We start from the raw sequence: 23165 nt of genomic DNA on the forward strand, positions 1-23165 counted from the left end.
AAATTTTCACCTCTCAACCTTGTGTAGGTGGGAGGGGATGAACAAGGGAATAAAAGGTGTTGTAATAGTTGAAGAGAAGTACAGCTAAAACAAAATAACAACAATTCTATCCAAGCTTGAAAGCCCTTGGAATGTCCTTACAAATTATCTCAACACTTTATGGTATATTTTAGTAAATAAAGGGAAAAAAAGTTAATTGAATAAATAAAAATAAAAAAGTATATTAAAAAGTAGTCGCAGGCTGGAACTTCTGATAAGGGAAGATTAATTGAAATCATTTATTAAAGTTTTTTAAAATCATTTTTGAGTTTATAATATTATAGAAATCAACACATTGGAGTGAGTTAATTCATGAGTGGCATGTGGCTGTCATTTTTTTCAAGAAGTTGGAATGATTAATAGTAATAAGAATTGAGATTCTCGTTCTGATTTGGAATATTTATGTGTTTTAGCTGTCATGTGTCAATGCATTAACAATGTCATTGTCATTTTATGGTGTTTTTCTTCTCTAGTTATTTCTTACAAATGCTAAATCTGATTTATCACAACTTCAACATCCTTATATCCTTTACTTTAAAAATTTAAAAACTTGAAAAGTAAAATTATTTAAATTAGAAAAAATAAATGAAAAACGCTTTATAATGATACAAATCATGTGAGTTTTAATAAATTTATTTAATGAGTATTATTAGCTTTATATGATATCATATCAGTGAAAGAATACAAATTATGTGTAGACAAAGAAGTAAAAGTAGTAGTTGTAGTGATAGATAAATTCAAGGATCTTATCGAAGCAAATTGGCATTCTTACGAGTAAACAACATTTCAACAAAAAAGTACTACAAAACTGAATCCAAGGTTTTGGATTTAACCATCAATAGTAGTTAGATAACCCTAACCAATACCTTCATTTCCTTTATAATTGTAAAAACATTATTAACGATTTAAATTATATAAAATAGTGTTATCAATAAGTTTCTTATAACTAATACTGATGGTTAATATCACTACTAATTATTTGATGTAATTCTTTCAGGATCAGCACTCTCCTTCGACCACCTGTTAACTCGATGACGAGCTATAATTACCTGTGCAGTGACATAATGATTCATCCATCATGTGTATAATTACAAGTTCTTAGGAGACAATCTAGAATTAAGAATCATGAAGAGGTAATGAATCAAATACCTGGTCGTCCCAATTAGTTTTGTATGTTATTATAATTAACAGTAGAGTTTGGATAAATGTTCCGAACAACATTCCGATCCAAATACCCTACAAAAGATGAAATAAGTTTCGTTAAACAGATGAAACACCAATCAAATGCAGCATGAGAATGAGAACAATACCAACCTTGACTTGCAAATGGAGAATCTCACCAAGCACCATTCCAACAGGAATACCTATGACATAATAACACCCTATGTTCACATATGCTACAGAGCTTTGCCACCCTGCTCCAATAGCCACTCCTGTTCAAATCACACAATTTCAAAGTTCAAGATCAACCTTTTCTAACTTTTGCTTTTCTGTCCGTTTTCAGTATTCAATTTTGATTTTTTTTTCGTATGGGAACTCTAGTCTTAAACCAAATGTTGATGAAGAGAACCTGAGAGTACAGGTTGAACACTGTTGAGGAGAATGGAGATTGCCAACAAAGGTGACAAGTCCGCAACAGCATTGGCCACTTCTTCATTTGAGGTAAATATGTATGCAAGCTTTTCCCTTAAGAGTAAGAAAAATAAGAAGAGAAAGAATCCAATGGCTAACGATGTAAGCACTGACACGAGTATAGAGAACTTTGCAGCTTTGGAGCTTCCTTTCCCAAGCTCGTTTGCCACTCGAACACTGCAGATGAAGTTAATATTTCATGGTAAACAAACAACATAAGAATAAAGAGTGTTTGATCAGAACACAAGAAAGAGGAAAGAATATGATTACCTTGCAGCAGCCATGAAACCAAGTGATATCATCATTTCCCATCCAGAAATATTGAGGCTGCAAAAAATGAAAATTGATCTTAAGAAATCAAAGAGAAAAGCTTTTTCAATAATCCTTTATTATTATACAAAATACATAGAAATAACATTCCCCATTTGATGAGTATTAGCGTATCACTCGTAATTTCGTGAATTCAAATGAAGTAAATAATGCTTAATAGAAAATGGATACCATATAGATAGAGCATCAATTTGGACCTCTGCATCATTCAAGTTGCCCGTTAGAAGAACCAATATTGTGTTGTACCACAACTCAAGACTGTAAAACATTCCATAGCTTCAAATTAGGAAGACATATAAATGTTTACGATTATTTTTTCAGGATAAATTGTCTGACAGAAATGTAGGAACTTTGTTTTGAAAAATAAAACCTAGCAATCATGGCATTTGTAAAGAGCTTAACCCAGTAGTTCATAAGAAGAAAGCTCACCATAACATGACCCCAGATGAAAGGGAAAGCTTGACAACAGGCCAAAGATCTTTGAATGCTAAAAATGATAAACCTTTCCATGTATCAGAGCACCAACCACAGGTGATAAATATTACTTGACCAATGTTGGGAATCCAGGATGCCAAAATTGTTGAAAGCATTGCACCAGGAATTCCCAGCTTGAAATTCATTGTCAAAAGCCAAGAGAGTGAAACATGAGTGATTAATGAGAAAGCTGCCAAGAATGCAATGATGGTATTCCTGCTTTGAGATTGCAGAAACGTTTGGGTAGTGAAGGAAACAATAAAAGAAAATAAGATTGGAATTGACCAAAGAGAAATGGTTTCCGCCACTTCTGCTATGTTCTCATCTTGACCCAGGAGCTTCAAAATTGGGCTCGTGAATAAGAACAACGGAAGAAGACAGAAAGCAGTTGAGAATAAAACTATCCATGATCTTTGAAGATACACTCCCATCATATCAAATTCTTTTGCACCGAATGCTTGTCCACAAAGTGTTGACAATGCACTCGCCATTCCTAACTGCAATAGCCAGTTAACACACACAAATAACTGAAGTTATTATCATAAAAATTTATTTTGTAATTGCCATAACAATAAGGTTCCAAAACATTTTTGTTGAATATATTGCATTTGCAGCCAAACTGTTGTTGGGGGAAACACGTGAATATTTGAATATTGTCATAGCAGGTGGTCGCAACCTTCTGCTCAAACTTTTTAATGTACTATAATCCCATTTCAATAATTAATCTACTTGTTTTCGTTACAACTCCTGACTGACTAATTATAATGGTTAAAATCATTAAGGTTGTGATTTGGATTCGGTGAAGATTTGACTGAGTCAATTTGAAATGATTTGAAAGAAAAAATAAAGAAATTGAGGTTGTTTGAATTAAAGTAGGTTAGAGTGAATTTGTTAGAAAAGTTTATTTAAAATGTATAAAATATAAATTTACAAATTTATTCTTATTTTTAAAAATATTTGAATAATATATATATATATATATATATATATATATATATATTTAAGTTATTTAAAATATTTGATGTAAAAAAAATATTTATTTTTATTGAATAATTTTATATTTATTATAAATATATTTTAGCCCATTTTCTACTTCATGAGTTATGACCTAGAAGACATGGTTCCAGACGGGGATGATTTGGAGGTGATATTTGTTGTCACTATAGGGCGGAAGGTGCACAAAGTCTTAGTTGATCAGGGGAGCTAAGTTGATGTAATGTTTTGGGGAACGTTCACTAACTTGCAGTTATCCCCTAACCAGTTGAGGCCATACGATGGATGTTTGGTCGACTTCGCGGGAGATCAGGTAGAAGTGTGAGGGTAGGTTGAGGATGACCTTCTCCGATAAAAGCGGACGATTACCATCAAATACATCATTGTTAACGCGTCTTCTTCTTACAACTTGTTTTAGGGGCAACCTTCCCTGAATAGTTTGGGTGGGTAGCCTCAACAACCCATATGAAGATGAAGCTGCCTTCTCCTGAAGGAGGGGTGATTACCATAAAGTCCGATTAGAAGACGGCACGAAAATGCTACGAGAGTAGTTTGAAGAATCAAAGGAGAACTTACACAATCGTTATCCCGGCATGAGAGCCAGAATGTATTACGGAGGCAGATGTCGTCAATAAGAGATACATGGACCTACTGGAGAGGTTCAGGAAAGGGAGACGCAAGAGAACCTTTTGAAAAACGTGGCATAAAAGAAACAAAATGGACCACCAGGATCCGCACTTGTCACAGCAGATGCGCTCACCCTCCCTACACTCTACGTTTTTTACATTACCCTCGTATCTTTTGCTCATGTTACACCCATTTTCTCTTAACTCTAAGACGTAAATGGGTGGTGTGATAAGAGACCTCTTTTAGAAGCTCTTTTTTGGTCGAGGGACACAATAAACCGTAATCCATTGCAAAAATAGCTAGAACAAAAGCATAAACACAAATAAGATACAAGCATAGTTCAAGCCAAGCAGAGAAGACGAATTGACAAGAAATCACAGTTCAGGCAATGTAATCGGTAAGATGAATAAATATCTGCCAATAGAGATTAGTGGAGGAAAATACATTATATGATGATGGAGGAGAAAAAGTGCGAAAGAAAGAGAGGTTTTTAGAGCACGAGAGTTCCGGGGAGAAGAGAGATTGCGTAGCAAGTAAATGAGGTAGACATGGATTTTTAATTGTTTGAAAGAAGGAGATGAAGTGTTAATGCTTCCTAGTCGTTGATGCGCATGCCACGTGGATGTCTTAGATTTAATGTGGTGAAATGTTTTGTCAAGAAACGCTTCGATAACGCACCTCACCTACCCACTAGGAAAACGTCATGTTAGCCGCCAAATGCTGGTAAGCCTCTTCACCTAGTCGAACTTGACTCGAGCCTGGGGAACTTGTGTTTTGGACAGGAGTGCTCGAGACCTCAGTCTAAACATTTAGGTATGATCAGCTCAGTTTTGGACCCAAAAAACGGGTCATGAGTTCGACCCAGATATTAGTGGTCAGCTCAAAAAAAAATAATTAAAAATAGAGAGAACATTCAAATTGGTTATAATATATATGCTAATTAAATTTAAATAAAAGTTGTTGGGAATAAAGTAGCAAACACCCGAGATTAAAGGTGGCCTACGAGTAGAGTATTTTTTTGTTGTTAGCACTCGAAAATAAATATGCACGTAAGCAAAATGTTTATCTATTATGATTATATGCTTTCTGTTCAGTATATACACTCATCAGATAAAGCTATTGGAGGGATATCTATAAAAAGGGACTTGAGACCCGGGATAAAAGATACATTGTTTCTCCATACTTAAGACTGAAACAAAATATTTATTTTATATGTTCTCACTGACTTGATCGTCGGAGTGTGATCAACAAGTAGAGTTCCCTTTATCCTAGTAGAGTACCAAGTACCTCGAAGGACTAATTGGAGACAAGTCAAAAACGAAAATCGTTCCATTCGATCCAAACGGACGAGAACAATTACTAAAATATTAATAAACATATAAATGATAATAAAAAAATATAAATAATAAATTTATAAAATAATAACAATAATTAAGAAATTATAATTAATAATTAATAACGATCAAAATAATTAAAAATAAAATTAAAATTAATTTATAATATATTTTGTAATTATTAAAAATTTACATAATACAATTAAAAAGTTAAAATTACTGTTAATTTATTTGTATCAAATATTTAATAATATTATTAATAAAAATAAATAATAATTAATAATAATAATAATAAATATAGTTATTTATATAATAATATTATTATTATTAATTATAAAAGTAAATATATAAATTAATTAATTATTTTTATTATTCGTATATTTTTAAAGATAAAAATAAATTTATAAATTTACATTTTATTCATTTTAAAAAAATAAATTTTTTTACACAATTCACAAAATTAAATAAACTTTAAAAATCTACTATAACATAGATCAATCTAAGAAGGGAATTAATAATATTCTATTTAACTTTTGTCTAAACTTATGCAAAAACAAAAGATGGTTACTTACAATAAACTTCAGGTAAACTAAGAACATCTAAGAGTAGGCCCAGTAAATAAAATATAGAATTAGTTAAAATTCATTTTGAAATCAAAACTGTTTTTTTCTTAATATTCAAAACGAACAGAGTGATTATGTTACTGAAATATTAATTAAGTATCCATGTAGAAAAAATAGATAATTAGTGGCAGAGACAACATTTTATTTTGTTGTTTCATTTCCAAAATTAAGTACTTATGTGTAAAAGTATTCACTTCACACCTATCCCCTCTTTCTCTCTCCATCAAACATTTTTTCATCTCCGTTTTTGAAAATTTGTACTTTCAACTTTCAAGATCTATATCCACAACAGTTAGAAGAAGATTTAACCAAAAAACGTACCAGAATACCATTGGCAAAGCGTATGAGAACAGTGAAAACAAGAGCAAAAGCAGCGAGTTCTCTTGAACCAATATGACCAACATAAGCCTGGCTTATAATAGTGACACCAAAGCTTGAAAACCTAGTGAATATGGCTGGTGCTGCCACTGTCCACATCAACTTGCTCTCTTCCCACACCTTGTTCACCAACGATGATTCCTCTTCTGATGTTTTCTCTTTGATGAGCAACTTCTCCTCTTGATCTCCCTCCATTTCTTTGGTTTGGTTCAAGAGCTAGTGTAAGGAAGAACAAAGCCAAAGCCAAGGAGAGAGTGAATGAGTATAGCCTAGAACTTTTGGTTTTATATATAAAGTCTTCACGTGACTTCAATAAAAAAAAAAACAACAAACAACCGAGTGTCTGCTAAGTGCTAAGGTTTCAAAAATGGAACAAATATGAAAAAATAATAATTGTTTTAGAACATTTTTAGGTCTGACTTTTACTTTACAACTTTTTTAATAATAAAATATTATATTTAATTAATAAAATAAAAGCAAATAAAATTTTAAAATAAAATAATAATATTATTGATTCTTAAGTAAGAGTGTAAAAAAGTGATAGTATTAAATAGTATCGTCTTCCAATGCAAATACTTAAAGTTTGAGCAGATACTGCTTCACGTCGTTTTCAAGTCATAAATTTTACGTTACGTACGTGTTTGATATAGGCGCCACTGGAGCACATGCGACGTGTAAGCCATGTATGCATATAATTTTTTTTCTTTTTTACAATTTATATTATTGTTCAAAATTTACATTTATCTTACATCCATTTTTTATTATAAAATATTTTAAAAAAAATTGTAGGATAAATATAAAAAAGAGAGAGCAGTCTCGGTGTATAATCACTCTTTTTATACAACCCAAGTATACAATCGAAATGAATGGTAAAAACAAGGGAAGACGTGATAAAATTGAACTTCCCTATTTTGTTACAGTTTTATAATTTCATCCTTTAAGATGTTTAAATAACTTCTAATTAATTTAACGTTATCGAAGTCTTGTAAAGATTTAAAAAGCTGCTTTCTATGTAAAAGTGTGGTATATTTATTATTAAATTAAATATTTTCTTAATCATGAAGAAAAATAAAAATAATAGAGTTGGGTTGAATGGATAAGAAGGGTTTTACGTGGATCCCTAAGAACCTATTATTTTATCAAACTTCTCAGTTTGGTGTGATACAAACACAGGTAGAAAGAAAAAAATGAAAATATTTTAAAAGAACAGATGGGATATTTTTCATATACAGTAAAATATTTCCAAAAGTCTACTTAACAATAATTTAATAGTGTATTTTTATGTAATTATACAATAAATATTTTAGTTTTTTTATATAAATATCTATTATTAAATCATAATTTTTAATCAATTTTCTTTTAATAACTTTCTAATAATAATAATTAATAATATCACTAATGAAAATAAATAATTATTAACGATAAAATAAATATTAATAATGCAAAATAATTTTAAAATTAAATACACTAAAAAATATTTTTATTTTATTTCCCTTTTACTTCTTTTAATTAAATAATGTCTATTTTTATAATCTTTCATATTTATTTTTTAGCAAACCAACTTTTTTTATTCTTTTTTGTCATTCCATTTTTTAATTTTTTTGTTGCGCTCAAGCTTAGTTAATTTGGACAGAAGTAGGGGTTGGCAGGGTGGCTGGTCAGACTACAAATGTTGGAGGAAATGTGAGACACGCAAACAGTAAATTTTAGCTAATTTTTTAAAAGAATTTAAAGTGATAAGCAAAACCTGTCTTATGAATTTTTGGCCGAATTGCTAAAACAAAACGTCGTTTTATTATTTGTGTTTTTCTTTTTTTAGTTTGGTCTCTCGCTTTTTAAAATGAATTTTAGTACTTCATTTTGTTTTTTTTTTACAATACTCCTACTCAGCAAGTTTAAACAAAATGAAATTGTTTGATAAATTTTAAATTTGTGTTTAAATCTTAAACCTTACATCCTAAGAATTGAATTAAGATTCTAAGGTATTTGTTTGAAAATGGTGATTTGAAAAGGTGGAAGATTTTTCATTAAGGGTTTGACGAATAATGGTATTGGAATTAAGGTTCTTCGGTTTCTACCATTTAAGAAAAATTAGAAGAGAGATGATATGCAAGCAATTTTCATAGCCATTTTTTAATCAATGTTTTACATTTTATGTTCTTTTTTTTGTTAGTTGGGGCATCTTTCTGCAGAAGGAAGTGAGTGTGTATTAGTATTTCCTATTTGAATCAGCAGACGGAGAAGGGGGAGGAAGGAGAAGGGCGGGAAAGGAAAGAAGTGAATGAAAGGAGACTGAAAGTTGTTTGTCACACTCCACATTTATTATTATTTTTAAACTATCCACTGCACTTACAATAAAACATAAAAATATATAACTAAAATTATTAAAAAAATTAATTATACTAATAATTTTATAAAATTTATATAATTAATTATAATAATATAATTTAATTATATAATATAATAATAAAATAAATAATAATATTATAACTATATTATAACAAGATGTATTAATATTAATAATATAAATAATTAAATATTAAAATAACAATAATATTTAAAATTAATTTATAAAATAATAATATTAATTAAAATAATAATACAAATTAAATAAATTAATAATAATTAAATAAACTTATTAAATAATATTATTATTAATAATTTTTATTTTAATATTTTTATTTTTATCAAATATTATATTATTAATATAATATAATAAAAATAAGTATAGTTATTTATATAAAATAAATAAATTTTATAATAATTTTATTATTAATTATAAAAATAAAAAATAACTTAATTACTTTTTAAATATAAGAATAAATTTGTAAAAATAATAAGAAACTTGTATTTTTTTTTAAATTATTCAAAGAGAATAATATATAAAGTTTTAATTAAATCAAATCTACACAAAAATATTTTATATTTCATTATTCAAATATTTTTTTTTAAAATGATAAATTTGTAAACTTACATTTTATACCTTTAAAAATAATTCAAAATACTCTCACAACTATCAGATTACTCACCTATTTCAATAAATTTTCTTCTTACATCCACTCTAACATACCTCAATTCAAACACATCAAATTTTCTTTACACTTTTTTTCAAACCCTCACTCTTCCACTCCCTCACACCCTCAACTTTTCACTCTTTAATTCAAACAAAGCATGAGAGCAATCTTAGGAATGAGATGATAGAAATTGATAGAATTAACATCTAAAATATAAGCGATGGAGTGGTGATTTTTGTTAGTGAGAAAAGAGAAAGCCACATATACATCAGTGTTTTACCATTGTGCCCTCCCTTTTCTTCACTTTTTTTTCATTGATATCAGATTGTTGCCATGCATACACTGCCATGCACCATAGTGATTCCATTCAAAGATTCCCGACTTTGGCACATGTAATCTCTTTGACCAAGTTAAACGTGATGAATGCATGTCTAGATAGGTTAGGTCATAGATAACTTAGATGATTCACGAGACCTGTTATATAAGCATGCTTCTATGAAACACATGTTGCATTAACACACATCTGCATTCAAACATACATATGCATGCTTCAATGACCTTGGAGAGTTTCGTGAGTTAGTAGAGTGCGAACGACACTAAGTTGAAATTGCAACTTCGATATCAGGTTAGCCATGAGATGATTTTTTACGTTGCCTAATCGATTACCATTGAAAAATCATAGGACACTTAATCGGTTATGTCATGAGAAATAGTTGATAATCAATTAAGTAGAATACATAATCGATTATGTGCTATTTTTTAGAGTCTAATCGGTTATTTGTGGTGTGTTAAATTGAGCTTAATCGATTATGTTGTAAAACTTATGTACATAATCGATTAGGTTTGTTTTGTAATAGAAGGCATAATCAGTTATGGTGTTGAAAACTTTGACTATTCGATTAAGTTGTGTTTTTAAGGCATAGCATAATCCGTTATGTTCATAGTTTTTTTTCTTCAGATTTTGCAGGTTGTGTTTTTCTTGATTGTTCCTTTGTTTTTTAATAAAATGTGGTGTTTTCAGGTGTTTTGTTGGTGGAAATTGTTTAGGCAGAACTTCTTCTTCCTCCCTTGTTGTGTTCTTGTTCTTCTCTTCTCCAAGTATGTTTTTTTTTTCAATTTATATTTTGTTTATGTTTTAAATTCGTAATTTAAATTTATACTTTGTTTTTCTTTATTTATTATGTGTTTATTTATTATAAATTTAATTTTTTTAATTTATTTTACAGTTGTTTATGTGAATAAGTTTGTAATTTAGTTGAATATGTTTGTAGTTTAAGTTGAATGTGTTTTTAATTGATATGTTTTAAAAATTATTAGTTGATATATATTTAAATTTGAAGTTATATTTATGTATTGAAAGTTAGTTATAATTTAAATTAATTACATATTTGAATTTTGAGATGAAAATATTTCATTTCAAATTGAATAATTATATCAATAAATTAATTATCCGAGGTTAAAAATTGTTAGCTTATTTTTGTTATTTATTATCTATTTTTTTTAAAAAAAACATGATTAAATATAAGTTTTTTTCTTACATTATTTTAGATTACATATCTGAATACGTTTTTCGAAATTATTATTGGTAAAAATTAATTTTGTCTTATTAATCAAAATGAATAAAATACATTATTTAAAATTAAAAATATTAATATAGTAATTACATTTATGTATATCTTAAGATGTGTGATGGTGAAAAATCTATATGAATAAGAAGTTGTGCTATGAACAAGAAAATATTCCTATATATCACATAGGTGAAGTTCCATAATTACACAAAACCATGAGTGCAGTATAACAACAATAACTTTTCTCACCAAATGCTGCTCAACTAGTGCAATAGCAGTAGTTACTTATGAGGAATTATTTTCATTAGCTGAACTTGTAAGTGTAGTCAATAATAAGTGTCATAATTTTGTAATATTTCTTGAAAAAAGATAGGCACATAAGGACATAAGGACTTTAATTGTTAATAGAATTATAATTCAACCTCTAATTTAAGAATTTGAACCTTTTTACATATCTTTGGATTATATGATGAGTAGAAACGATTTATTCAAAATTTGTTTCAAAAATCTAGAGGAAGATGGAGACAAAAGGGCTAAAGGAGAATGGACAAGTTAAAGATAATATGAAAAGATAACATTGGGCTTTTTCTCGTGAAATTCTTCTAAGTAAACAATTTTTCGCTTAAGCGAGATGTCACTTAACCTAAACCCAATTAGGTTAAATAGAAGACGTGAGACAAAATCCTAGACATAATTGGGAGAAACTAAAGGAAGAAAACCCTAAAAAAGGTTGTTGTCAAGGAGAAACACTTTGGATATTCAGTTCTTTGGGATTGAAAGTAATTTGTTCAAAATCTTATGTATTGAGGTGATATTTATCTATAATATTCAGTTCTTGCTTGATGATTTGTATTATCATTTTATTCTTAAAGCTTGAAACTATTCATGATTCTGATCCTTAGATTTGATTGGAAAGTACTTCTAAGCATCTAACCTAAATGGTAATGCTTAACATATTTATAACATTTGTTCGTAATGATAAAAAGTTTTTATAAATATGCGAGAAATCAATATTTCAGAGTCTTTTTTAATAATTTTGTATGCGAAGAATCGATATGTGTACTGGACCAGAGCGCTTAGAGCTCAGTGCTCGCTGGTCGGAGCTCAGCATCTGCATTAGACAGGTCAGCTCGGCTTTTGGGCAAGTTGATGGTCCATGTGATTTGGCTCCAGATATGTGTGTTAACTCTCTTTTGTATACTTAATGTAACCCTTCGTGTGCAAGGCCTAGGCGGCCAGCAAGGGGTAGTAATGGACCTAGGGGTGCGCTTAATGCATATGGGTCTAGTACAAGTAAAACGTTCTCTCTAAACCTGAGCCCATGTGTGTTAGGGAACGATAAGCTAGGTTGCATGTATGATGTGTAGCGACACGCTGATGGTGCCTATGTGAAACAGATTGGACCCCTGATGCTAGTACATGAGTTGGTACCCTGGTGGTTATTTTGTTATGATTTTATGCACTCTAGTGAGGAAAAATTGTGTTCGATTGCGATACTAAGAGAATGTGCTCTTGAACATAATATTTTCCTATTGAGTACGCTTTCAGTTGAGATGAGATTCTCGTCATAGAAAGTTGTTACAAAAGGTAGGCTATCAAAGAGACTTGAGATCCCAGTTTAAAGGGAGGTTGTTTCTAAGACTGAAACTAGTTACTTCTTGTTTCTTATAATCCATGTACTAACTTGATCGTCGGAATGCAATCAACAGGTAGGGTCCCCTCTGTCTCAACGAAGCCGCATTCCAACGTAACAAAGGGAAGACTAGATTCTAACAAAGATAGACGAAGCTAGAGCTTGTCTTCGGAGTCAACCGGCAAGAACAATATGAATGACTTTTATATGTGTATCGATGTCAATAAAGATGAAATATTTGAAGTTAGAAGCACCATAAGTTTCTAATTTAACCGGTTGTTTAGTAAATAAAGTTGTTTTTGATTTTTTGAACTCAAATATGATTTATTTATATTCATTTACTTTGCATGAGGACAAGCAAGATTTTAGGTTGGGGGAGTTGATAAGTGTCATAATTCAGTAATATTTCATGCAAAAAGATAAACCCTTATGAGCTTCAATTGTTAATAGTGTTATAATTCAACCTCTAATTTAGGAATTTGAATATTTTTACATATTTTTGGATTATAAGATGAATAAGAATGATTTATTCCCAATTTTGTATTAATTTCATGAATCTAGGGGAAAATGGAGATAAAAGGACTAAAGGAGAATGGACAAGTTAAAGACAAGATGAAAATATAAAGTTGGGCTTTTTCTCGTGAAACTCTTTAAGCAGGCAATTTTTCGCTTGAGCGAGATGTCACTTAACCCAAGCCCAATTAGGTTAAATAGAAGGCGTGAGGAAAAAGTCTAGACATAATTGGGAGGAACCAAAGGAAGGAAACCTTAAAGAAGGCAACCGTTAAGGAGAAACGCTCTGGATCTTCTTTTCTTGCGGTCCATGCTTATAATGGAGAGTGGCTAATTATTTTCTTTACGGTTGGGAGTAATTTGTTCAAACTCTTATGTATTGAGGTGATATTTATCTATATTATTTAGTTCTTGATTGATGATTGATATTATCATTTTATTCTCAAAGCTTGAAATTATTCATGAGTTTGATCCTTAAATTTGACTGGAAAGTACTTCCAAGCATCTGACCTAAATGATAATGCTTAACATATTTAATACTAGGAAAAAATTTGAAATGTTAATTGCTTTATAACATTTGCTCGTAATGATAAGGAGTTTTTATAAATATGCGAGGAATCGATACTTAGGAGACTCTCTTAATAATTTTGTATGTGAGGAATTGATATGAATGATTTTTATATGTCTATCAATGTCAATCAAGATGGAATATTTTATGTTTAAAATTACATACGAGTGAGAAGGATTAACCCCATTCCCAATTTTCTTAATTGAAATCTTTTACTACTTTACTTTTCTTTTATTTAATTTTCATGCAAACTATTGTCATTATCAAATCAAATCAAATTATTGTACATATTCTTATACTTAGTGAATGCTATTATTAGGATTTTAAATAATGGTCCTTGTGGGTTCGATATCAATCCTTAAGGACAAATTATTACTTCTCACTCAGTACACTTACTGGAGTCTTTTCAGTATTGTATTGAGATTGTTTTTGTTGGAGTGTTTATTGTTGGTTGTTTTTGCAAGAGTTGATGAGGCAAAAATCTTCTTGAGTGATTAAAGAGTGGATAAGGCTAGATCCTCTTGAAGTAGTTCAAAAGTGGATAATGCATATATCCTCTTTGTTATCAAGAGTTGATTGAGGTTGATATTCTCTCGGTGTTTGTAATTGTTGTGTTGCTTTATTCAAACATTTGATTAGTAGGAACCAAATTTTTAAGGATGAAAAACTAAGGATTGAACTTGAATCTAAAACTATATATATATATGTGTGTGTGTGTTGTGTGATCTTTCTCTTGCTTTATCTCTTTCTTTGTATTGTTTTCTAATTCTTATATCAATTGGATTCTCAAATTAATTGCATAGTTGAAACTGTTTTAAAAGAAACTTAAATAAGAGAATTTTTTTATACTACAACCAATTCTTGTTTCAGTCTTGTTTCAACTAATAATTGCGTTCAATTTTTATATCTTAAAGAAGTTATAAATGAATTTCAAGATAGGAGATTTTTTTGAAAAAGATTTTAAAACCAATTCACCCCTCTCTTGGTTTAATGAAGTTATTCCTTATTTAATGACACAACACTCCTCTATTCCTCTTTTACATGAGGAATGGTTAGTTTTTGTCATCCAATTTATGTATGAGTACCTACAAAATAGATCTAGAGAACATACACTATCCATTGTACCATTGTAACCTCTCGCCTATTAGCCCCCTTATACTTTACTCCTGCTATATCAACCCAAATGATTATATCTTCATGTTCACTATACCTACATCAAACCTCATTTACTACATCTTCCTATTTTTAGTTTTTTCACACTAGCTTACCTATCTAGATCATATATGGACTTGTGCCCTAATGTTCATTTCTAACACACAACTTTCTACCCGTGCAACTTAAAAATTAATCCATCGTAGGATTATATGTTTTATTCGTTTATAGTAAGATCCTCCATTTAGCACTATGTCCTAATATTATTTTCCAACTCACTCCTTGTTATATGGTTTTCCTTACATAATCAAACAAGGTCTTACTATAGAAAGATGTATTTAACTACACAAGTCCTTATGACCCTTTAATTCTCTTGTATGCTATTTCAATTATTCCAAACACATAATTGGACATTGGTACCATATTGTCAATGAAAAGGTTGCATTAAGAATTTGTGACACATCCATACACAAGCGCTCAATTGGGCCATGTAAAACATCTCTTTTGCACCAACTTTCCCTTAACTAAATAACACATTGTTTCTTTAGTACCATATACTCCAAATAATAAATATCAACATAAACCTCCTAAACATGTTTCTTCTCTCACTAAGGCCTAATAAGTAAAAATGTTAAAATGGACTCGAGGTTAGTTAGAGCGTATTGTATTTATCCTACCCACCTCTCACACATGCTCCAAACTTTATGAGTTATCCTATAGAAAATGAAAAGGTGACTAATGTAAGAATTGATGGCTTAAACAAGAGAGGGGGGGGGGGGGTGAATTGTTTGTCAAAGATTTCACAAAGATTGATTAAGAATGAACCATTTTCAAACAATCACAGATAAGCAATTAAGGAAAGCAATCAACCAATGATTCAAAATTTTAACCGATTGAAATTGCGTTTTAATCGGTTGTTTATATCAGCAGCAAAAACAAAATTAACACAAACAGTTATAAGGAGATAGAGATAAAAATATTTACACAACAATTTTATACTGGTTCACTCAACCTTGAGCTACATCCAGTTCTCAGAACAACCTCTGAGTTTCACTAGTAATCAAATCCAGATTACACCAACACATCACAAAAAGGTGACCTTGTAAACCACAAGACCCACTCACCTTCTTTGCAACACCACACACCTCAAGTCAGAACACTCTCTACTTTCCAGGATTTCACACACTTTACAAGTTAATGAAAGTACAATTACAAAAATCTTGAAAGGGATAGAAAACACCTGAGTGTGAACATTATACTATCACTTAAAACTCCCCTACGTATAAGTTTTTCCTTTGTTGCCACCCTATATAGCAAGACCTTCTAAGCAAAGTGTTGTGGACATGGGAAAACCTTAATGTTGTAGAAGCTTTTTACATATCAATGTATTCCTCCCTATGATTGTCTTTGTAATTTTTCATATGAGGATTTGAGTGAGTGCCCTTTTGAATCGTCATCTAACCATTCCCAAGTGTTCTTCCTTTCAATAAAATTTTTCTTCCATTTTTTGATTAAAACCAATTCCTTCTCCTAGATAAGTTCCATACCCAATTACCATCACTACACCTCCCTAGCTCTGTAATTGTTGCTTCTTTACTGGTCAAGTTTAAGTATAGCCTAAGGAACCTATCTTTAAGTGGTATTTCTCCAATCCATTTATCCTCCCAAAATAATATATTAGCCTTTGATCCTAATTTTCACTATATATTTTCATCAAAATAACACCCAGCTTACACCCACGTACTTCTTTGAGGTCCTTCTATCACAAGATTCATATTTTGGTTGTGGTTGTGGTGTTTAGGTTTCTCTTACAGGAAGTTCTTTCTATTCTCTTAATGATTGGCTAACAAAGTGGGTATTTTGATGTGCTTGTGATGTTATAATAATGTGAGTTATAGCATTTTGTCTTGATGTCCTTGAGTAACTTGTTTAGTTTAAAGTCTAGACACTAGTTTAACAATATGAAATGCAAGTTATCCTTGTTCAATTGAGAAGTCTATATGGTGGTCTAGTAGTGTGAAATGTGAGTTATGTTTGTCAAAGATTTTCGCAAAGATTGATTAAGAATGAACCATTATCAAACAATCACAGATAAGCAATTAAGGAAAGCAATCAACCAATGATTCAAAATTTTAACCGATTGAAATTGCATTTTAATCGGTTGTTTATATCAGCAGTAAAAACAAAATTAACACAAACAATTATAAGGAGATAGAGATAGAGAGATTTACACAACAATTTTATACTGGTTCACTCAACCTTGAGCTACATCCAGTTCTCAGAACAACCTCTGAGTTTCACTAGTAATCAAATCCAGATTACACCAACACATCACAAAAAGGTGACCTTGAAAACCACAAGACCCACTCACCTTCTTTGCAACACCACACACCTCAAGTCAGAACACCCTCTACTTTCCAGGATTTCACACACTTTACAAGTTAATGAAAGTACAATTACAAGAATCTTGAAAGGGATATAAAACACCTGAGTGTGAACATTATACTATCACTTAAAACTCCCCTACGTATAAGTTTTTCCTTTGTTGCCACCCTATATAGCAAGACCCTCTAAGCAAAGTGTTGTGGAGATGGGAAAACCTTAATGCTGTAGAAGCTTTTTACATATCAATGTATTCCTCCTTATGATTGTCTTTGTAATTTTTCATATGAGGATTTGAGTGAGTGCCCTTTTGAATCGTCATCTAACCATTCCCAAGTGTTCTTCCTTTCAATAAAAGTTTTCTTCCATTTTTTTGATTCAAATCAATTCCTTCTCCTAGATAAGTTCCATACCCAATTACCATCACTACACCTCCCTAGCTCTCTAATTGTTGCTTCTTTACTGGTCAAGTTTAAGTATAGCCTAAAGAACCTGGTATTACTGTTCAATTGAGAAGTCTATATTTTTTTTTATCAGCAAAGAATGAATATAAATTAAAAGGATACAAAAGGGGTATCCCAACCCTTTTACACTTAACACAACATCCCACAAAGGGAAAATATGCAATGCTGATAATTACAGAAAACTAGAAGCCTTACACTAGTGATTGGCTCTATCGAACAACTAAAAAGGAAAACAACCAATAGCATGAAAGACCTCCAACGCTCCCTCATAGTATCTTCCTCTATGATTTCCTGTAACACGTTGTTGGATAATGATTCCACCCTATACAATCTTGCTTATGTTCACTTCACAAAACCAACTGGTGACCACGCTAGAGTGTAGGCACCTGGGTATATCTTCACGGCCAATTCCAATGTTTCGCACATCAAGACAAAAATAACAGCAACTCCCTGCTTCTGTTGTTCATCAGTTGCTGCTTTAAATTCGAACCAGTCAATTGGAAACCAACCATCAAGAACTCCAACACCAATGCAATCAACCAGCTTACTATTATCAGTGTATCAATTCTTCTTTTTCCTCTGCATTCCTTCAGGACCCATTGTTGCGTCATCCTTCTACCCTGCCCAACCCAAAGTTGGCATCACACCATATGCACCTTTCGTATACCCATGCTCCTACCTCGTATCCACTAAGTCTAGTATGGCCCTTGTATGCAACATGTGGTTACTCACCCTACTCCAGCCAGCACAAACCCCATCCATAGTGAACAAGCAAACTAATAAGCCACCTATCAGCAACAACGAACCCAAAATCTGTTCAGGTACTGTCCAACAACCGCCCCTGCATGGTTCAGTGTTGCTACAACAGGGTTGGTGATATGCATCAACTCTCCCTTAACACTCCTGCACCTCACCACGCTGCCACGTTCATGGTTTCAATTAGGTGGCATCCTCCAAGACCCATTAACCATCTAATCCAACGGAACTAGCATCCCACTTTAACACTTGCAGCCTTATCAGTACCCAACCTTTGCAACAACACGAAATTTTTATTCCTTCATTCCTTACGTATTGCCAAAGCTACAAAAGTAAAAGCACTTCCTTGTCGCTTCTTCACAGTGACTACAAAAGAACCCGAGCCAACGCAGCTTTGTCCAGTCTGTAATTCCACACCTGTAGCCAAGAATATGTATACCAGAACAGCAGTGATAAGGACCACCTTTTTTTTAGTAAGAAACCAGATACAAGCCTCCCAACACAGAGTAGACCAGCAACCATCTGATTGTTCACCGACCCCTTATCTTGGGATCCCTATTATTTATAACTCTTGATACAAAGCATTGGATTTTAGATCCAATATGTGAAAGAGTAGTTAAACCTGTGAGCTTTATTCTTCATCCAAAGCCACGATTTGAGTTGTGCTTGTTGTAATACCTCTTCTGCGTCTACTACACTTTGTTTGAAGACAACCGCATTCCTATGTTCCCAAATGCATCATACAAGAGCTGCCCAAATTCCTTTCCAAACCATATTTTGCTTTTTGTTAAGCTGAACCCGACAGAAGCTTTCAAAATGGTTGTTCAACACATTATGCTGAGCAGATAAGATGCCAATCCACCTATAACATAACTCCCACACCCGCACAACCACATCACTCTCCATAAAGAGGTGTTGACAAGATTCGACCTTGATTTGGCAAAGTACACAAAGGGTGGAATCCAGCGTCACTCCTCTCCTACTCAAGCATTCTCTAGTTGGTAGTCTATCCAGCAAGGCCCTCCATGCGGTAGTTAAGACATTGGGAAAGGCCTTAGCCTTCCACAACAACTGGAAAACTTCAACACTACGACCACTACCTCTCTTGGCTAAAGTCGCATAAGCTGATTTCACAGAAAAGCACCCCTGTTCGATATTCCCCCACACCCTAGTGTCTTGCTCTTCCTTTTTCATAGTAGTCCTAGAGATATACACTGCAAGATCCATTTCCATCACCGATTTCCACTCGAACCTGGCACGCCTCCACCTTAGATTCCATTTCTGTTCAGACCCTTCCCACACACCTACCTCTGCAACCTTCTGTCCCTGATTACTAGAAATTGAGAACAGTCTAGGGAAGACAGTTTTGAGATTAGTGTTCCCAACCCATACGTCCTCCCAAAATTTTTCTTTATCACCACAACCTAATCTCCACCCAATTTCTGTTTGGAACCAACCTTCTCCTCCTCCCTCCTTACACACTTTATCAAGATCCCTCCATCACCATGACTACAATTTTAGAGCTGATTGTGTGACCTGTCTTCCTTCTCCATATTTTGACTCTAGAATATCCTTCCATCTCCCTTCCTCCCACCTCCACCTCCACTTGGCTAGTAAAGCATAATTAAACTCACGAATGTCTGTAAGACCTAGCCCTCCCTCCTCTTTTGATTTACATATGACTTTCCAACTCACCCAAGAGATCGGTTTCTTCTCTTTCCCCCATCCCCATAAGAACCTTCTTTGAATACTGGTACTGTTCTTGCAGACCGATTCTGGTGCTCTGAATAAAGATAGGTAGTATAGAGGAACTGCTGTGAGAACCGATTTAATTACACAGATACGCCTTGCCAGTGATAGGTACCTCCCTCTCCATGTACTACCTTCCAGCTTTTTAATAACCGGTTCCCAAAATTTTTTCCTCCTTGGGTTGCCTCCCACCTCGAGCCCCAAATACTTAAACGGTACTACCATCTGAGCACAATTCAAAGTCTTTGTGTAACATAGGAGATTGTTTCTATGCACATTAATTCCAGCAAGCTTAGACTTGTGGAAATTATTCTTTAAGCCTGAGGCTAACTCAAACCCCCTGAGAATAGCCTTTAAGGTTACTACATTGCTGAATGAATCCTCACAGAGAAACAAAGTGTCATCAGCGAATTGAAGGATACTAATCTCCACCTCTTTTCTACCAATCTTAAGCCCAGAGAGGATGTTAGCCTTCTTAGCTTGCCTAACTAAATCGGCCAAGCCTTCGGCTACAATCAAGAAAAGAAAAGGAGCAAGCGGGTCACCTTGTCTCAGCCCTCTTTTTGGTTTGAATTCTTCTGTCGGGCTCCCATTAACTAGTACTGAGATAGACGCACTTTCCAAACAGCCTCTGATCCAACTAATCCACTTACTATGAAATCCCATCTTCTGTAACATATCATATAGGAACTCCCATTTAACCGAGTCATAAGCTTTTTCAAAATCCACTTTTAGGCACAGTCCACTCCTTCCACCCCTTCTGATATCCTCAATCACTTCATTAGCCATCAACACACTGTCTAAAATCCCTCTGTTCTTCAAGAAAGCCGACTGACACTCGTCTATGACCAAGGGGAGTACTTTCTTGATCCTTCCGGCTAGCACTTTGGATATAATCTTGTAAATGGCTCCCACTAGAGAAATGGGTCTGTATTGGTCAAGATTGACAGGATTTCTTACTTTAGGTACAAGTGCAATGAAAGATGCATTGCATCCCTTCGGAATATACCCTGTTTCGTGAAACTGCTTCATCACTGCCATAACCTCTTCCTTCACAAACTCCCAACTCTTCTTAATGAAATTGAAGTTGAATCCGTCAGGTCCGGGGCTTTTTGAACCTTCACACTGCCACACCGCATCCCTTATTTCCTTCTCGGTAAACCCTTCTAGCAAACCCAAGTTATCTGACTCAGATAAGGACTTAAATTCAACCGCATCAAGTCTTACCCCTAAGTCCTTCCTTGCTTTAAACCTATTGTCAAACAACTTTTTTGCTTCATAGCGCACTGTACTTGGTTCCTCACTCCATAAGCCCCCCACCTCCACACCTTTAACTTCGTTCCTCCTACGTCTCCATCTCAGAGTTGAGTGAAAAAACTTTGTACAAGAGTCCCCGTTCTTAAGCCAGCTTATTCTGGCTTTTTGGCGGAATAGGGATTCAAGCTTTTTATCCGTTTCCTTCAGACAGCTAACCAATTCCGCCCTTTTTATCCTTTCGGTTACCACTAGGCCTTCGTTGCAATCTTGATTATCCAGGACCTCAATTTCCTGTAGAATCCTCTTTTTTGTACTCTCAATATTACCAAAGACGTCCCTGTTTCATTCTTTTAGATCGCCCTTCAAGCGTTTCAATTTGTCTTTGGCCTTCGTAAAGCTACACCCCTGACCTGGATACGACAACCATCTTACCTTCACCATCTCCAGAAAACCTTTCTCTGACAGCCAAGCATCAATGGTTCTAAACGGTTTGGGACCCCAATCCTTCTCCACAAACTTTATAACCAATGCACAATGATCAGAGACTTCCCTACGTTGCACATACTGTTTGCACATGGGCCAAACTTCCATCCAGTCTTCAGTTACCAGTGCTCTATCAAGCCTACTCTTGGTCGAACCATTGGAATTAAACCAAGTGAATTCCATTCCAACAAAAGGTAATTCAAACAAAAGGTTAGCTTCGATGAACCCATTAAAGTCTCTAATCTCACTTGATTGAGTATCCCTTGCCCTTGCACCTTGCCTTTCAGTTACCCTTCTTACAACATTGAAATCACCGCACAAACACCATATCTTATCTTGGGATACCGATTTAATGCGCGTCAGTTCCCCCATAAGACCTTCTTCTCCCTCAAAGAGCATGCGACATAAATGTTAGCCACCACACACCTCCGATTTGTTTTGATATGCTTCCCATAAACGACTATAAACCCCTTCCCCATCTCATGGCTTTCATATGAGAAAGCGTCTTTGTGCCACATAGATAAAAGACTTCCACCCCCATTATCACCTTCAAAATGCAACCATCCAACTTTGTTCTCTCCCCATAGTGAGTAGCATCTGGCATCCGAGAACTGTATTGCTTTGGTTTCTTGAATGCATACAAACATCGCTTCCTCTCTAGCTATGATATGTCTCAGATACTTAGCTTTTGTTCCTCCCCCCCAACCCTCTTATGTTCAGATTTATAATTAACACGAGGGACCATCCTTATCACCCTCCTGCTCCCCTTTCACAATCTCCACATCTTTGTCCTCCATACACGTGTATTCTTTAACCACTTCCCCTTCTTCCTTATGGCATCTTAGCCCTGCTTCCTTCCCAATTTCCCACAATTCCAGTGGTTTAACCCTGATGCCTGTAACACATAACCGATGATTGCAATTATAAATAACCCAGAGATTGAGGAGGAGCAAGTACCTTCTCACTTAGTCGCGCGGATCGCCGCCTTTGGAGTGTGGATATATCCCCCAGATCAACGAGTCCCTTCTCCTTCCTCTGGCGACATGGGGATTTAGGCGGACTTGAGATGTGCACACAGGGATCTTCTTTGTTGTTTAGCCCCGCTCTCGTTGTAGCTTTGGTGCTCGGCTAAATCCTCACCTTCGTTGTTCTCTTCCTTCTTCGGCACCTCATCCTTCTCCGTTGACGATTTGCCT

General features: G+C 33.4%; 1 protein-coding gene across 1 annotated transcript; it reads right to left on the reverse strand.

Moving 5' to 3' along the window:
- Window positions 1-785: 785 nt before the first annotated feature.
- Window positions 786-6785, reverse strand: LOC137813778 (protein DETOXIFICATION 21-like). Its single transcript, XM_068616201.1, has 8 exons — window positions 6374-6785; window positions 2431-2972; window positions 2173-2259; window positions 1942-1998; window positions 1610-1848; window positions 1354-1472; window positions 1189-1275; window positions 786-1088 (listed from the first exon to the last, which is right to left on the reverse strand). The coding sequence occupies exons 1-8, from the start codon at window positions 6623-6625 to the stop codon at window positions 1011-1013; spliced, it is 1461 nt and encodes a 486-aa protein (XP_068472302.1). The 5' UTR covers window positions 6626-6785; the 3' UTR covers window positions 786-1010.
- Window positions 6786-23165: the final 16380 nt, after the last annotated feature.

The sequence above is a fragment of the Phaseolus vulgaris genome, chromosome 1, assembly GCF_000499845.2.
Source record: "Phaseolus vulgaris cultivar G19833 chromosome 1, P. vulgaris v2.0, whole genome shotgun sequence".
Taxonomy (NCBI): Eukaryota; Viridiplantae; Streptophyta; class Magnoliopsida; order Fabales; family Fabaceae; genus Phaseolus; species Phaseolus vulgaris.

Coding starts and splice junctions, on each gene's coding strand:
- LOC137813778 (XM_068616201.1), bottom strand. CDS start 6,625: ATGGAGGGAGATCAAGAGGAGAAGTTGCTCATCAAAGAGAAAACATCA. Junction 2,260..2,430: donor TCATCTGGGGTCATGTTATG/GTGAGCTTTCTT, acceptor AATGTTTTACAG/TCTTGAGTTGTGGTACAACA. Junction 1,999..2,172: donor ATTGATGCTCTATCTATATG/GTATCCATTTTC, acceptor CATTTTTTGCAG/CCTCAATATTTCTGGATGGG.